Source organism: Engystomops pustulosus, chromosome 11, assembly GCF_040894005.1.
Source record: "Engystomops pustulosus chromosome 11, aEngPut4.maternal, whole genome shotgun sequence".
Taxonomy (NCBI): Eukaryota; Metazoa; Chordata; class Amphibia; order Anura; family Leptodactylidae; genus Engystomops; species Engystomops pustulosus.
Window position 1 is genome coordinate 56,545,616 of NC_092421.1, and position 17,564 is coordinate 56,563,179.

Here is a 17,564-nt window from a genome sequence, read left to right on the forward strand (position 1 = left end):
ATGTGTTTTACCACACGTCTGTTATATACAAAGCCCACATGGATAATGTATCATGTAGTTTCTATGGCGGAAGTAACAGTGCTCTCCAGTTGCTCGATTGATTGATTTTTAAAAAAATGTTTTATCACTATGATCAGCTATGATCATTGTTTTTAGATCTGGTCATATATTTCACCTTATTTATCATCATGCACTTTGTTTTCTACTTTGTAACATTGTGCACTATGTTGCTTATACACTTGTAATATTCAATGTACTTTTGTAATGATATATTATGCATTACTAGGGGGTGATCTTTAGTGTAGTCATGTGACCTTGCATGTTTGGTATATATAACCCCCTGATCACATTGTACATTGTAGCATGCACCCATCTATAGACCATTCACAATTCACTTGGGAGAATGTCCTAAGCTGCCCCTCACTGCAGGGCCAGCTCCTGCTACCTCCACACATCTCACTCTGCTCTACAGCAGGGATGTGTGGAGGCAGCTCCTCCCATGACTGGCCCTGCCGCTTTCTCCCAATTCATCTCTGAACCCAAGAAGAAGATGCAGGAATGTTGGGGAACGAGGAAAGGTGACACTTTTTTTATGTGAGGGGACAGGAAAGCCACAATAAGAGAGGGCAAGGGGGGGTCACATGGTGAGGCAAATGGAGGACAGGAGGCCACAATATGTGGGGGATGGAAGACAGGAGACCACAATAAGAGCGGGCGGGGGTGGGGGTCACATGATGAGGGGGATGGAGGACAGGAGGCCACAATATGTGGGGGATGGAAGACAGGAGACCACAATAAGAGAGCGCAGGGGGGTCACATGATGGGAAGGGTGGAGGACAGGAGGCCACAATATGAGAGGGATGGGGGACAGGAGGCCACAATATGAGGAAGTATGGAGGACAGTGACCACAATATGAGGTAGAGGGGGGGGGGGAGAAGTGGAGAAAAAAAAGTAAAAAAAAAAAAAGGGGAGAGAGTAAATAAAGGCTAACATTAAAGAGGGGATTATATGTTGCCGAGTTGCATTTGGGGGTATTATATAGGTTGACCACAGAAATTCAAATTCGATATTATACTATGTTTTGGGGGGGTGCAAGAGGTGGGACAATGGGCGTATTTTAGGAAAATGGGAGGAACTTTGTCTCTCTTTCTCTAGCCCAAAAGTTGTGAGTTCTGTTATCTCTAGAAAAGCATATGCGATCTGGCCGAGGCCCTCCCCCTGTGCGCTAGCGTCGCGTCATGAACAGGCTGCTAGCAGAACGTGTGACTGTGGCCTTCTAGTTGCTCATGGCAACCAATCAGAGCTCAGCTTTACTATTATAAACAGGTGTGGTAAAATGAAAGCTTAGCCCTGATTGGTTTCCATGGGCAACTAAAACAGTTCTGTTCTCAGACACTTCTGATAAATCTCCCCCATTGCGTCTGCATCACAACATGCAATTCAATCGCCACATGGAAACGTGGCCTCACACAAAATGTAGACCTAAGTTATCCGCAAACACAGGGATCGTAAACACTTCAGTTTGAAAGGGGCTTTAGTTTCTCTCCCCTGTGTAAGAATTTAATCTAAATTCATATTGTCTTACACAGTGTGAATGAGCCCTAGATCTCATGATGCTCCATTTTGTGTCTTCTGACCTCCAGCCTCATGTCCTGGCGTCTCATTAGGTAACAGGCACATCTGCCCCCCTTCCCCTGCCCGCTCTGATCATCACTTACTATTCGCCTCGGATCCAGCGTGGAGTAACGCACATCAGACTCCCTCACATGTGACGCTCCCTACATCCAGCCTCCGGTTTGAGGGACAGAGAACAAAAAAAAAAAAAAAAAACTTCAGTCGAACAAATTGATTCCCATTTCCTCTACAAAAAGCCAAATCATGTGAGTCGTGCCTTTCCCCCTCAGCCTCCAATGTGATGAAGACTGGTTATTAGGAGAAGGTGAAGGCTATTCCATGGGCAGCCTCACTCACCAGCACTTCTACTTTTAGTAACATCAGGTTTTTTTAGGAATTTTCATAAGAATCTTTTTCTATGTACGAAAAGTAACTTGGAAGCTGAGATACATTCTGCATTGTAAATGGATAACCACAAGAAAGCCTTCAGTACAAAGCACATAGCCGGGGTAAGTCTCACGTTATATAGGAGTGAGGGCTGCTACTACCCATGTGTGGCCCTGTATACACAAACTGATGAGGAAGGAGATGTGGGGAGGCTGTTCTATCTTATTGCTATGATATGTAGACTGTATGTATTGTACTTTATGCTGTATAACAATTACTGACAATAGTCACATTATTCTTCTCTATAGAAGGACTACAAGTGCACGGACCTCTATTAGTAACTATGGGACATAGGCCATGTAATACTTACACTCTGTAGTAATGTTGCCCTCCTATAGGAATCTATTTCATGTAATATAACCCTGACATATCATACGTTAGTCTGACAATTGTGTGTTTTTGTTTGTGATGTAACGCAATATTAATGCATGTGTTTGGCTTCGTCCACACATTCAGTTTTTTAAATGCCCAAACCAGGAACAGAGTAAAAGTAGGAGGAGGAGCAGCACCTTTCAATTATTTGTCTCACCCCATGATCCACACCTGATTTTGGCTTAAAAAACTGAACTGAACGTGTGGAGGCACGCTGTGCGAGTGGTACGTGTGACCTCACCCTCAGGGCACGTTCACACGATGCATTGCGTTGCGTTTTTTATGCGTTTTTGACGCATTCAAAAGGTTGAGCCTTGATCACATGTGAAGGTTACTTTTCATGTGATCCAGGCTGAAGCCTTTGGGTGAAGACACACATGGCGTTTTTGGGCCGTTTTTACTAAGTGCGTTTTCAGATCGTTAAAAACGCATGCGTTAAAAAACGCATCCGTTTTTTGAAAACGCATCCGTTTTTGTCCGTTTTCCCGAAATTGCGCAATAAAAACGGACAAAAACGCATGCGTTTTCAAAAAACAGATGCGTTTTTTAACTATCTGAAAACGCTCTAACTAAAAACGGCCCAAAAACGCCACGTGTGTCTTCACCCTTTGGAATGGTTCAAAAAACGTGACTCAACACATCGTGTGAATGCGCCCTCAGGCTGAGTTCTCACGTTCAGTTTTCAAAGCCAAAAGCAGGTGTGGATCATGATGGGTGAGGAATTATCATTGAGAGATGTCACACCTGCTCTTTTTTTCACTCAACTCCTGGTTTGGACATTGGAAACTGCATCTGAAAAACTGAATGTGTGAGCGTACCCTCAGGGCGCGTTCACACGTTGCGTTTTGGTTGCGTTTTCATTGCGTTTGAAACACATATACAACAGCTGTTGAGAGGTGATTTACCTTATTACATTACCGTTCACGTCTGTAAACGCAATGTTAACGCATGCGTTAACATCGCATTTACGATGCGTTTTGTAAATGGAAATGTTAACAGTGATGTAATTAGGCAAATCACCTGTCCTCAGCTGTTGTATATGCGTTTCAAACGCAATGAAAATGCAGGTCAAAACGCAACGTGTGAACGCGCCCTCTGGGCGCGTTCAGATTATTGATTAGTGTTTTGATTGCATTTTGAGACGCAGTCCAAAGGCCGGCGCCACACGTGGCGCTTTGTCTGCGCTTGCAAACGCAGACAAAGTCACGCCCACCGGGGCGGGCCTCGGCCCGATCGCATCGGCGTTTCTATGGAAACGCCTGCGATCGGGAACGAGCCGCTGGTGTTTTACGTTAATTCCCGATCGCATTTGTTTCCATAGAAAGGCTTCCCCCTTGATCATATGTTGAGGTAACATAGCGTTTTCATCACATTTAGCAAATGAGATGGAATGCAATGTTACCTCGGGATATGATCACGGGGGAAGCCTTTGGACTGCGCTTCAAAAAGCGGCCTCAGGCTGTGTTCAGACATAGCATTTGAATTTTGTTTTGAAACGCAATGGGGACGGGCTAATCACAGATGTGTTTCCGCTGCTTTGCTTTTGGGAACAGGTACCACAGTGGACATTTATCATAAATATTGAAAGGTGTGTCTATAATTGCTTGATTTATCTTGTTAGTTGATAAATGAGGCATGTGAGTCTTTTTGTTTTTTTCTAGATTGCTTTCCCATATGGCGTTTGTCATGTTTTTAAACGCATCCAGAACGCGAATAGGAGGGGGTTTGGCCAAAACGCATGTGTTTCATTGGAAACGCATATGTGTTATGACCTATCCCCATCCCACTCGTGTTTTGGATGGGTGTAAAGGCACAACAAAAACACCACGTGAGAATGCGCCCTGCAATGTATGTGTCTAATTTTCGCGCAAAAGTCTCAAATGTTGAAGCAACCTTTTGCCTATGTCCGCTTCGGACTGGAGTTTATTTGCGCAAAAATTAGCGACTTTTTCAGACTTGTACATCTGTTTTTTTTTTAGATCAATCTGGTGCAACAGAATAACACTCTGCTGTGGTGAACTTTGCAAAACAAGTGTAAAAAATTTTGCCACAAATTCACAAAAAGTAGCAAAAAAAAGATATTGGATAAATGCCCTCCTACATGTTTTTGCATGTAACCAGTTGCCACAATTCAAGTGCCACGTGTGAAAGCCTCCTGAGGGCGTGTTCACACGTTGCGTTTTGGTTGCGCTTTCATTGCGTTTGAAACGCATATACAACAGCTGATGTGAGGTAATTTGCCTAATTACATTACCATTTACGTTTGTAAACACAATGTTAATGCATGTGTTAACACTGTGTTAACGCATTGTTAACATTGCGTTTACGATGCGTTTTGTAAACGGAAACGTTAACAGTGATGTAATTAGGCAAATCACCTCTCCCCAGCTGTTGTATATGCGTTTCAAACGCAATGAAGACGCAGGTCAAAACGCAACGTGTGAACGCGCCCTCACACCTTCCGGGTTATATTTCTTTCATGATACCATCTAGCAAATCATTTTTGAAGTAAGATGTAAAAATGGTTGCATAAAGTCATGGAGGCGGAGAGTTTAGTAACAAAGTCAAGATCTCTCAACCTCAGAGCGCCGCCTCCTCTGTGACATCATGACTTCAGAAGATCTGGTTAGTGATGTCTCTAAACCATCAATTACAGTGTTGGGGGCTTTCTGAGGAAGAGAGAGCTTGACTTCAGTGGTAAAATCTTTGCCTCCTTGACTTTATACAACCAGTTTACATCTCACTTCAAAGTTGATTTTTGACTTTCTAGAAGATGATGCCACGCCAGGTCATGAAAGAAACATGATCTGGGAGGTTTTCAGCTGCTTGGCAACAAACTGATATTTATTAGATAAATTCTGCTAACAGGTTCCCTTTAACGCTAGATGGACGTGTGACCTCGGCCTAAATTCTCATGAACTGTCCATATACATGAATATATTCCTCTATATACTGTACATGCAGACTGTATCAGAGGATAACCAGGTAGTTCTCTATAGAAATAGCACTAGGCACATGTGCTGAGATATTAATGCAGTTCTAAACTTCTCCAGTACTTGGAGTGTGAACATGGCCCAATACCTACTAGTAACAAGCGGGCACCTGCCATAACCATACCCCTGCTCCCTCTATGACTGAGCGAATAATAATGAAGTATTTGGTTACTAGTGATGTATGAACACAGCCAAAGGCCACAAACAGTTGATTTTAATCCTTTGCTAATCTCCAGCCCACGTTCCTAAAGCAATTACCTTCAGCATGTGGAAGCTGTCAGCAGCGCGGTACATCATGTTATTCCTTAATACCAGGCATGTGATGTGCAGGGAACACTCCCAGCCCAGAATAAGCCTGAAGGGGGGTCTGGTATTACAAGGGTAATACAACTTTCCAATATACTTACCACTTTCTCAGTTTCTCAGAGCACAGTCTGGGGGCTGAATTATTGATTACATTCTGTTGCATATTCTGCTGTAAGCTGAGATGTAGATACAATATTGTCCAGTCTTAGAAATACTCCATGAGCAAAACTGCCTGGATGATAGACTGATACATTGTAACAAGCTATCAGATGTATACCCTGCTTACCATTGTATTTGAGTCCTGGTTATAAGTGCGTTCAAACATTCAGTTTTTCAATGTCCAAACCAAGAGTGGCGTGGAAAAGAGGAGCATTTTTCCATTTGAAAACTGCATCTGAAAAACTGATGTGTGAACACAACCTAAGAACAGATTGGGACTTCTGACTCTAGATGTACACAAGATTGTTTTCATTCACTGACAGCAAGCATATCTGAGGCTGCATTCACTCAATGCATTTTGGGATGTGTTTGAAATGCACTTAAACTATGAAATCACTTCCAAAACTCGTTGTGTGAACCTGGTCTTAAAATATGGCAAGTAACCAAATAACACAGAATATTAGAAAGTTGTGGAACTTTTCATTTTTTCAGTGAGTGAACTGTGTATAACACCAGAAGACCATATTCACATACTCACTCAAGTGAGACAGGGAGTCAGCTCCGTGAGGCAATTCATTTATTTAAAGAAGATCCACATCTGACACCCACACGCGGTGCTTGTCCAAGTTCGAACGCTTGATAGTGGCGTGGGCCCAGTCGGATTAAATTTAAAAACTATTTTTATTTTATAAAAGTTCCATAAGGATAAAAACGTAACATATAGAACCTTATCCTTATGGAACTTTTATAAAATGTTTTTAAATTTAATCCTACTGGGCCCACGCCACTATCGAGCGTACAACTGGGACAAGCACCGGGTGGGGGTGTCATAGACGTGGATCTTCTGGAATCGGCCTATCCAATATGGGAGGATTAAGCAGAGGAACGCGGCAGCGGCATCTTGTCTCTATACAAACACCACAAGGAGTTGTGCCCTCCAAGCACAACCCTTTCAGGTTAGTGTATTACTACACCAATGTATTGCCATCTCCTAAAGGGTACTACACTATAGGAGCGCCCCTCGTCTTTCTCTTTTTCCCCATTTTATATTCATTTATTTAAAGAACTTCTTCACTTTCAGCAAATAATTGATATTGTTCCAATATACTTTCTGTATCCATTCCTCAGTTTTCTAGATCTCTTAATTGTGCAAGGGTAATCGCTGTATTAACAAAAAGTTTTACAACTTTCCAATACAGGCGGTCCCCTACTTAAGAACACTCGACTTACATACGACCCCTAGTTACAAACGGACCTCTGGATATTGCTAATTTATTGTACTTTAGTCCTACGCTACACTAATCAGCTATAATAGTTATCACAGGCGTCTGCATTGAAGCTTTAGTGTTAATATTGATTCTTATGACAACCCAACATTTTTAAAATCCAATTGTCACAGAGACCAAAAAAGTTCTGTCTGGGATTACAATGATAAAATATACAGTTCCGACTTACATACAAATTCAACTTAAGAACAAACCTACAGACCCTATCTTGTACGTAACCCGGGGACTGCCTGTATACTTACTACTTTCTCGGTTTCTTGCTGTGTTAAAGAGATTTCCTTGTTGTCAGTAAATGAGCACAGTCTGGGGGCTGAATTATCGATTACATTCTGTTGCATATTCTGCTGTAATATGTATAAATATATGTACAGTAAGGTCCTTCCGCCACCATCCTGCATATACGGCCACTGAACAGAACTACTACTATCATCCTGCATGTTATCTCTTTTATATAAATATATGCACAGTAGGGTACTTCTGCTCCCATCCTGCATACACGGCCACTGAACTACTACTATTATCCTGCATGTTATCTCTTTTATATAAATATATGCACAGTAGGGTACTTCTGCTCCCATCCTGCATATATGGCCACTGAACTACTACTATTATCCTGCATGTTATCTCTTTTATATAAATATATGCACAGTAGGGTACTTCTGCTCCCATCCTGCATATATGGCCACTGAACTACTACTATTATCCTGCATATGTGGCGCAGCACAGAACTACAGTCCTTCTCCTATGTAGATGGGTAATGCAGGACCTCTTTCTCTTATCCTGTATACAAGGGCACTATACAAAAATACTGCAAGACAGATCCAGCACCATCCGGTTCTGATTCTGCTACTAAGTTTGCACTTTTTTTTTTTCTCTGTACTTTTCAATGAGGCACCAGCAATTTTAATACACCCCATGGCCTTTGCCACTGTTACTTCTTTGATGGTAGCGGTATCCAGATTATCATGGTAGGATCCTCCTGTGGGCCCCATTTATCATGATGGGCCCGAGCAACCACATTGCTACATGGGTGGTAAAAGGTGCAATTAAAGCAATGTCCTTTAGTAGGCACAGAGGAAAAATTTTAAAAGAGAAAAACAAAAAAATTGTCCATGTGAATTGCTTTCCCAGGAGGGTTGAACATTTGTGTCAGGGGGTAAAAATAAAAGAAAGAAGTGATCTGTGAATCACTGACCTCCCTAAGGCGCGGAACCCAAAGAAAGTATATTGGAAAGATTTTCAGCTCTTTCTTGTTTGTTTCACTACTTTTTTTTGCCTTTCAAATACGGAAGGAAATACTGACCAGAATATTGCTGTGTGAACGAGGCCTAAGACCCCCAGAACATGATGTTTTCCTCCATCAGCTACAAATTGGATTTGCAATATCTCTTATAGTTCAAAACTTTGCTAAACACAGAAATGATTTATACTGTAGATTCTCCTCTGGGTTCATAACGATTAGATCCATTGCCTTCTACTCTGTATTCAGCACCAAGAAAAGCGTGACAAATAGCTGTGCATCAGCAACAGCTGTTTTTCAGCTCGATGCGTTGATCAAAAATCTCCCTTTCCCCACAGATCTCAGAACTGAATTTCCACTATATAGTACATGATAAATGTTTTTTGACTACATCTCAGCACCCATCTAAACTGTGTCCCTAAAATGGACCCTGTGGATAGATTAGAAGTAGAGAGCTTCATAGTATGGATGAAGAAAAGAGCCCATATTCCTGTAGGAGAAGTGTACGTAGTGGTGTCTTCATGTAGACCTGTCAATATTGTATTAAAATCTCTATAAAGTTTAACTTCAGAATTTTGAATTTTATCAAATGTTTGCTATTTATAGCGTAAATCAACAAAATCAAAGGCTCAACACTTTTGTGTTCAAATTGTAAGCACTTTAAGCACATGACCTCATAGGGGCCCCACCAAATCAGAGGCCTTTCTATCTCCATTTAGTTTTTTCATGCTGAAGGGACAATCCAGGCATACTTGGATGGAGAATAAGCAAGGTAGGCAGCCCCCAATGGCACCAGAAGGGGGAGCTGCTTTGGCACCGGAAAAGGAGGGCTTTACTTATGTAGACAATAATAGTCTATTCACTAACTATAATGGTAAAGTTTTCTCAGAGGAGCATGTACAGGTGGTCCCTCAACTTAAAATACATCTACCACCAGGATGAAGGACTGTAAGCAAATGAGCCTCAGGGGTATCAGGCTCCCTAAATACCTATGGAACCTGGAGCCCCTCGGGCTAATTTGCATACAGTCCTTCATCCTCGTGCTAGATGACGCTTAAGGACACCCAACTTACAGTCGACCCCTAGCTATAGATGGACCTCTGCCCACTGTGACCTCAGGCTGATTAGATGTAAGTGTCTGTGATGAAGTTTTAATTGGTAATCCTTGTTTTTATGACATTACATAGAATTGTCAAAGGGACAATTGGTTGCAACTAAGGACGGTGCTCCGTCCGAAATGTCTCAACTTTTTTTTACTTTGTGCACACTACACTAATTATGGAATAAATCTTCAATGTTTTAAAATGGATTCACTGGAGAACTTTTTCCTCATTTTTTTTTTTTTTATGAAGCTACAATTATAAAATATACCTGCTCTGACTTGCATACAAATTCAACTTAAGAACAAACCTAAAGAACCTAACTTGTACATAACTCGGGGACTGCCTTTACTCTGATGGGCACCAAGAAAGGCTTGACAATTGATCTAAACTATTGTTAATGTTAATATTGTGAGATCACATTGATGCTAACCCAATCTGTTTTCATAGCACCTGACGTTCCCCTTGTTGGCGGTCTCCCTGCTCTCGTCTTTCGGGTCGTCTATGCTTTATGGTTACAATCTAGCGGTGGTGAATTCTCCGTCAGAGGTAAGAATACAGATTACTGTGTTGGTATGTAACTAGGGAATGAAGAATAATGCAGATTTATGAAGCCAAATGCATCGATATAGAATTCAAAATTTGCCAAAAATAAACTAATACTCCTCTAAATCATCAGATATATTATACGAGCAAAAGATGAATAACACAGTGGAGTTGTAACACTCATCCAGTTCAGTAAATCAATCAACACAAGGGGTAGTCAAATGTCTATCAAATAAAAATGTCCAAACTATCATCATTCATTGTGATTCATGAGATCTGAGTTGTAGTACCTCAGCACGGCCACCGCACAGTATACAGAGTCACCTGCTACTTGCTCATTCCACTATATAGTTGTGACCTCAGAGGGTGCTTTGTTGGGTACCGAAACCCAACTGAGAGAGGTTGTCAATATCCAAATCCCATAACAACTCTTCAATTGATACAACATTCAGTAGGAATTTTAATATTGAGCCTAATATATCCATGATCTCTGGTGGTATTTGAAGTTCTAGGCAAATGGGGCTCCAACCTCTACAAAAAGTCATAACATTTTGGCTTATTTTGATTACAAATAGGAAGAATGTTCAATGGTGGTCATTCACTTCAATGATATCCAAGACCCTAATGACAAGTCCTATCTTTATTTAGTATTGCCTGAAGCATGCCCTTTCTGTAAGGTCCTTCAGTAGCATACACCATGCATGACCTGTGAACTTTAGAGTCATGTGGATGAATTTGATGGAAAAGAATGTGGAAGAATTGACATTGATGTCAGTCACGATCTCCTTCCAAATCATATGGTTTCCTCACATGTTTTACATAAATTTGTAGCAAAGATTTGTTGTCTGGCAAGACCTTGGTTGTAATCTTCATAATTTAACTACCGTATTTCTCGGACTATAAGACACTTTTTACTATAGGACGCACCCCAGATTTAGGCTTCCAAAAAAGGAAAAATCTATTTTACACCAATTAAAATATCCCTGTTGGTCGCACCAAAGCATAGCACACACAGAGCTCTGCCACATCCATACATTTACACACAGAGCTCTGGTTTATCCATACAGTTTCATACACAGCTCTGCATCATCCATACAGTTACACACACACAGCTCTGCATCATCCATACAGTTACACACACACAGCTCTGCATCATCCATACAGTTACACACACACAGCTCTGCATCATCCATACAGTTACACACACACAGCTCTGCATCATCCATACAGTTACACACACACAGCTCTGCATCATCCATACAGTTACACACACACAGCTCTGCATCATCCATACAGTTTCACACACAGCTCTGCATCATCCATACAGTTACACACACACAGCTCTGCATCATCCATACAGTTACACACACACAGCTCTGCATCATCCATACAGTTACACACACACAGCTCTGCATCATCCATACAGTTACACACACACAGCTCTGCATCATCCATACAGTTACACACACACAGCTCTGCATCATCCATACAGTTACACACACACAGCTCTGCATCATCCATACAGTTACACACACATAGCTCTGCATCATCCATACAGTTACACACACACAGCTCTGCATCATCCATACAGTTACACACACATAGCTCTGCATCATCCATACAGTTACACACACAGCTCTGCATCATCCATACAATTAAGCTATACACAAATAAGGAACACACTGGGAACTACTCTACACATGCAGAACCCCTCTTTTCTTTTCCCTTCCCCTGTTCTTCTTACCCTTTCCCAGCGCAGCATGTTCCCATTCTCGGAAGTATCTGGTGATGTAAGAAGCATGTGATCAGTCACATGATTCTAACATCTCCACACGTCCTGTAGGCAGAGGGAGAGAGCAGTGCGGAGGCTCTCCTCTCTGGGTGATCAGATGAAGCGCTATGTCAAGGCATCATCCGATCTCGATTACAGGGTCAGGAGGGTCTGGCAGTGCTGGATCCTCCTGACTTTCGCTTTATAAGACACATGCACTTTTTAGCAAGATTTTTTCCTGCTAAAAAGTGCGTCTTATAGTCCAAAAAATACAGTATATTGTAATATTACATGTTTAATAAATTCATGTTTTCATTTGGACAATTCTGAGCAATTTGAGAATTCCTTGTTTTCCAGCACATTAAAGCATTTTACAATGCCACCTGGCTCCAAAGATATGGAGAGTCCCTTGAACCGAGTCCATTAACCATTTTATATTCCTTGACGGTGTCTGTGTTTGCCCTCGGGGGAATGCTGGGGTCCTTGCTTGTTGGTATTCTCGTCTCAAGATTCGGAAGGTAAAGTTTCCCCTCCCTCGTCATGTTGTATAACCAATTTCTATTGTGTTTGAGCTCGTGGATGTGTTCCCTATTGTCCAGCCCCCTTCAGGTCCAAACCCACATCAAGGACATAGTCGCTTTATACTTACACACATGTAATCTAAGAGTTAACAGAATGGTGTGGAAAAAGACCATTTAGTCTTTATCTCCCTCAGATTTATTAGTAGTTTTCTATTTCCCGCACAGGACTGATTACACATAACCAATTAATATCCATGGGAGAGCAAAGTTCCTCAAAATGCGCAGCATCGCTATGTATATGATGGGAACATATTGTGACTAGCGGAGCAGAATATAGTTTACTTCAAACCTCATCCGAGGCTGCCTGCTATCTTCCATTCCAGATTAACCACTTTCTCACACTATTAACCCAGGCCTCTTCATTTACATAATGGCTTGTGCTAATGGCAAGAGGTTGCACTTGTAGATAATACCAGTTTATACTGCTTTATCAGCTGATTTCTACGTGTCTTATCATCATATTATTGTCAGGTGGAAGAGATTCCCAGCTGTGTATGGGGATATTTATCTCCTAAAATTGGAAATAATGGAAAACCCATTGGGGGAGATTGATCATAAGTTTCTGAGGTACAACTTTTCTAGTTGCCTATGGAAACCAATCAGAGCTCAGCTTTAATTTTATAAACCGCTGTGGAAAAATAAAAGCTGAGCTCTGATTGGTTGTCATGGGCATCTAGAACCGTTTTGCTCCTCTAGACTGATAAATCTCCTCTATTGATTCCATGTACAAGTAGGACATAAATGTGCACAAAATCAAAAATCGCTGTACAGTGCTGCACAGAGCACCATGAGCCAGGCAGAGTGTCTACAGCATCATAGAAAGGAGGCCGACCTACACAAGGCCCACCCATGTGTGACCGTTGGTTCATAATTGAAAAGAACCTTCATCAAAGGTGTTGGCCAGCATTACTAAATACTTTAAAAAAAAAAAAAAAAAAAACCTCATGTCTTAATTTCCTGTGAACCCAACATGAATCCATTCTACAATTGCTGGAACGTCACACACCTGACAGGGGTTTTGGCCCTATGCTACATATCTGTAGAAGCCCCCCGTGCCACCTTATGGTGCTATGTATATCAATATCCTATTGAGATATATATTATATTTGTGGTGCTATTGTTATAGTCTATAAACCCTAAATACTGTACACAAAACTAGTAAACCCGACTGGTATGGGCAAAAAAGTACCATCGGGTATTAAACTAATACCAACATCTTGAACATCTTGGGGTTACCAAGATGTTGGTAACCCTAAATACCGGCCAACCACTTTAAGAAATAGTCTTTGTTAAACTAGAATTTTTAATTTTTTTTTACAATTATTTACCTGCATTTGTGGCATGTTCCCAACAGGTGACTTCTCCTCCCCATCATACAATACTCAGACATACTAAAGTAATTAAAAATTATGGGCACCACATAGAAAAAGCAGGAATCCAGCCTAACAAGTGTAAAAGAAAGTCAAGGCCCTGATTATCAAATTAAGCTATTAGAATTTTTTTTTTTGCCAGTTTCAAATTTCTCAATTTATATTCTGCAGGAAAGGAACAATATTAAAAAGTTCCCCACTGGTTTTCATAGCTGGAGCTTTGATGGGGTTCAGTCGTGTATTGGGGTCTCCTGAAATGGTGATTATTGGACGGTTTATCACTGGCATTCACTCCGGTAAGCCTAAGATAAAAAATTAACATTTTCTGCATATATTGTATTTGCTATTTAAGCACTCTGTCAGATCTTACAGAAATAATGGTATATAATACATAATGGGGCACACTTACTTACCTGTCCGACGGAGTTCACCGAAGATCATGCACTCTGCCGCGGATTCACTAAGATTGTGCGCCCGATATCCTGCATGTGTCACTTAACCACTCAGGTCCGACGGAGTTCCCCATCAATTACGTGGTGCATGTAAGTGCATGGGCTTGCGACCCAATTTGAAAGTTAAATCCCGCGCTCAGTCCGAATCATCCAACCTAATTTGTGTCACATGGAAGCCAGCGCCACTGTCCCAAAAAAAAGGATCCCAGCGCAGACACCTGTTAAATACCTGTCAAAGCTGTGTAAATCCGGAAAACAGTGCAAAGTGTGACGAAAGTGGGCTCCACAACCCTTGGTAAATAAGGCCCAAAATATTCAAAAGCTGAAAATACTATGATTACTTGTCCCCTCACACACATGGAGAAAGCTGTTGAGTCCGGCTCCTCCCCTCTCCTGGAGAAAGCTGGTGAGTCCGGCTCCTCCCCTCTCCTGGAGAAAGCTGGTGAGTCCGGCTCCTCCCCTCTCCTGGAGAAAGCTGGTGAGTCCGGCTCCTCCCCTCTCCTGGAAAAAAAAGCTGGTGAGTCCGGCTCCTCCCCTCTCCTGGAAAAAAAAGCTGGTGAGTCCGGCTCCTCCCCTCACAGGCTGAGCATGTACTGTACTGCTTACTTCCATCTATTTATTACAGGATGCTATATAGAATCTTATCCTATACTTTATTAGAATACACATTAATTATTCTCTTCATGTGTGTGATTTTACATTCTAGGCATTTCTCTCAGTGTGGTTCCAATGTATTTAGGAGAAATCTCTCCAAAGAATTTACGTGGCTTCTTGGGTCTGATGCCAAGTATTTTTATTTGCCTTGGAGTGTTTGTCGCACAGGTGCTTGGTCTTCCAGAGTTACTTGGTCAGGTAAGTTTTTTTTTTTTGTATGCATGGGCATCTGTATTAGGGAGGGAGAAGGTCTGAATGCAGTTTTCATCTGACGGACCATGACATTCTATCTGTCCAAAAATTTTGATTTAGTTTTTGGTTCATACTTAATGGATGATATGGAGGAGCAAGTTATCCTTTTAAAGAGAGTCTACCACCTCAAATAAGCATTATAATCTGTTGGCAGCATGTTCTAGAGAAATGCACTGTGTGCTCCCTAATACCTTTTATTATTTTTGTCCATTGTGCTGTTTCCGGGAGATTTCCATATGCTAATGAGGCAGTTGATGAACCCGGAATGTGTTCTCATCACCCAGGGCACTGCCATTCCCACCTAAATTACTTCCCTCTACTCCAAATGTCAGGCCATGCTTCTCACAAAACAATCCCTGCTTATCCAATGAAGAGGTTAGTGCACAGGATGCCTAACGGCCTAATTAGTATCCTGATTAAAATGGGAATATCTTGGAAACGGCATAATTGAAATAATTAATAAAGCTATGTTGGAAATTAAGTTTCACATCCTGTCAACATGCTTCCAGCAAATTCCTATTTTTTGGGGAGGTGATGGACTATCTTAAAGGACATCTACCCCCAGGATGAAGGACTGTATGCAAATGAGCCTGAGGGGCTCCTGGCTCTATTAACAGCCATGAAGCCTGGCACCCCTCAGGCTCATTTGCATACATTCCTTCATCCTTTTGGTAGGTGCCCTTTAAATATTCTTTTATGTTTTGTTTTTTTTAAATGCATAATGAACACATTGGAGAGTGAAAAAGTATCTTTTTTTTCTAAGAGGTAGTTGAAGATCAGAGCCGGGGTGTAACAGCAGTTGCTATCTGGACTATTAGGAGTGTATCTGCTGTGCATATGCAGTATGTGTGTATGTGGTGCATATTTTAATGTATGTGTGTATATGCTGTATGTCTGTGTATATGGTACTGTATGTGTGTTTTATGCTGTATGTATATATGGTGTGTGTGATTTTTAACCCATGTGTGAGTATACAAATATAAATATTTTTTAGGGTGGAAGCGTGGTATGGGGCCGGCCTCTACTAGTTATGCCCTTGGACCAGAGGATTGTCCTAAACCCGGCATGTACCCCAATTACCTTGTTAGTAAATAATGCATTGATGGCCTGAACAAGCCTCTGCTATCTGCAGCCATGGAGGTTTGCCCATGTCTTTCAGCATCTGACTGACTCCCTTTACCAATGTTTTGTTTTATCTCAACAGGATGAGACTTGGCCTCTGTTTCTTGCCATTGTTGTGGTGCCCACATTCATTCAGATCGCTATGCTTCCGTTTTTTCCGGAAAGTCCTCGCTACTTGCTTATTGACAAGAGCAATGTCCATGCTACAATAGATGGTGAGTAACAAGGTGTCCAAATGTCTTACAGAGGATTGTCTCTACAAAGATTTCCTTTAAGAGAATGGGAGGTGTTAGAGTATAGCCTGGACCGTCATCAGTGTTCTTCATGAGTCCATTTAGCTTAAAATAAGCTTTCCTATGACCTAATAAGGTTCCTTATCCCACTGGGGGTTATTTTGTATAGTGATTGTATTGGTATTTGGTTATACAGTGGGTTTACTGGGAAATATATACACAATTTCTCCATGTCTGGTCTTTCTGGCCACAAAGACACGTTCACCTTAGAAGCTGGACACTGGCCGTCTTGTCCTATTGACAGAACCTCCATTGTTGTAGAATTGCTGATGCTCTTAGGAAGATGAATGGATGATACGGCTTGTAGTCTTGTCTGTCACATTTATTGCTTCCCCCAGGTTACAGAAGATACCTGTGAATCTCTTCACTCTCACTCTTCTTTCTGTCTCTTTGTTGAATTGCCCGGCACACACAAAGCAATGATCATTTGCTATTGAGACAACTGTTGGCTATTAAAATGACTCATAATCACTAGTTTGAAAGTAGAAGACAGAAGGAAAGGGAGGGCTTCCACTCTCTTGTTTCCACCACTAATGGTTAGCTGGCCCTTCTCGAAAATCAATTTGTCTCTATTTTTCGGCGAAAGATAGAACATAATTGCAGAAGTTCAAACTTTTTTCACTTCTTATAATTTATAATACTCCGCCAGATACTGTGTGATGCAAAACAGTGCTTATACAGTATGGACAAAGTACTGGACCAGAACAGAACCAAGGCTGAAGGCACAGAGTCTGAATATTCTTTGTGATGTGATCACATCAATAAGAATTTGCAAATGTGTTCAGAATATTTGAAAAGTCCACGAAAGAAAACCAGAAACTGAGCTCATTTATAGCCACTTTATAAAGGGAGTTTCCAGTATGAAAAGAGTGGGTTAAAACATAAAAATATCAATATGTGTCTCAATACTTCCTTGCCACCCTTGTTCTAGAGCTGGGTCCTTGCTGTTGATACTTCCTGGTCCAATATTGGGAAGTGGCTGGAAATACTTTCTGAGCCAATCAC

General features: G+C 41.4%; 1 protein-coding gene across 2 annotated transcripts in view; it reads left to right on the forward strand.

Moving 5' to 3' along the window:
* Positions 1-1,389: 1,389 nt before the first annotated feature.
* LOC140105884 (solute carrier family 2, facilitated glucose transporter member 9-like) overlaps positions 1,390-17,564 on the forward strand; it is a 29,385-nt gene continuing 13,210 nt past the window's right edge. Inside the window, exons 1-6 of one of the 2 annotated variants that reach the window (XM_072130008.1) lie at positions 1,390-2,124; positions 9,969-10,067; positions 12,193-12,353; positions 13,958-14,082; positions 14,945-15,090; positions 16,349-16,481. In XM_072130008.1, the coding sequence (XP_071986109.1) occupies positions 2,080-2,124; positions 9,969-10,067; positions 12,193-12,353; positions 13,958-14,082; positions 14,945-15,090; positions 16,349-16,481 (709 nt within the window). In that variant the 5' untranslated portion in view covers positions 1,390-2,079. Of the gene's footprint in view, positions 2,125-2,177; positions 2,247-9,968; positions 10,068-12,192; positions 12,354-13,957; positions 14,083-14,944; positions 15,091-16,348; positions 16,482-17,564 lie in introns of those variants that run through there. The other variant, XM_072130009.1, reaches the window with a different exon arrangement.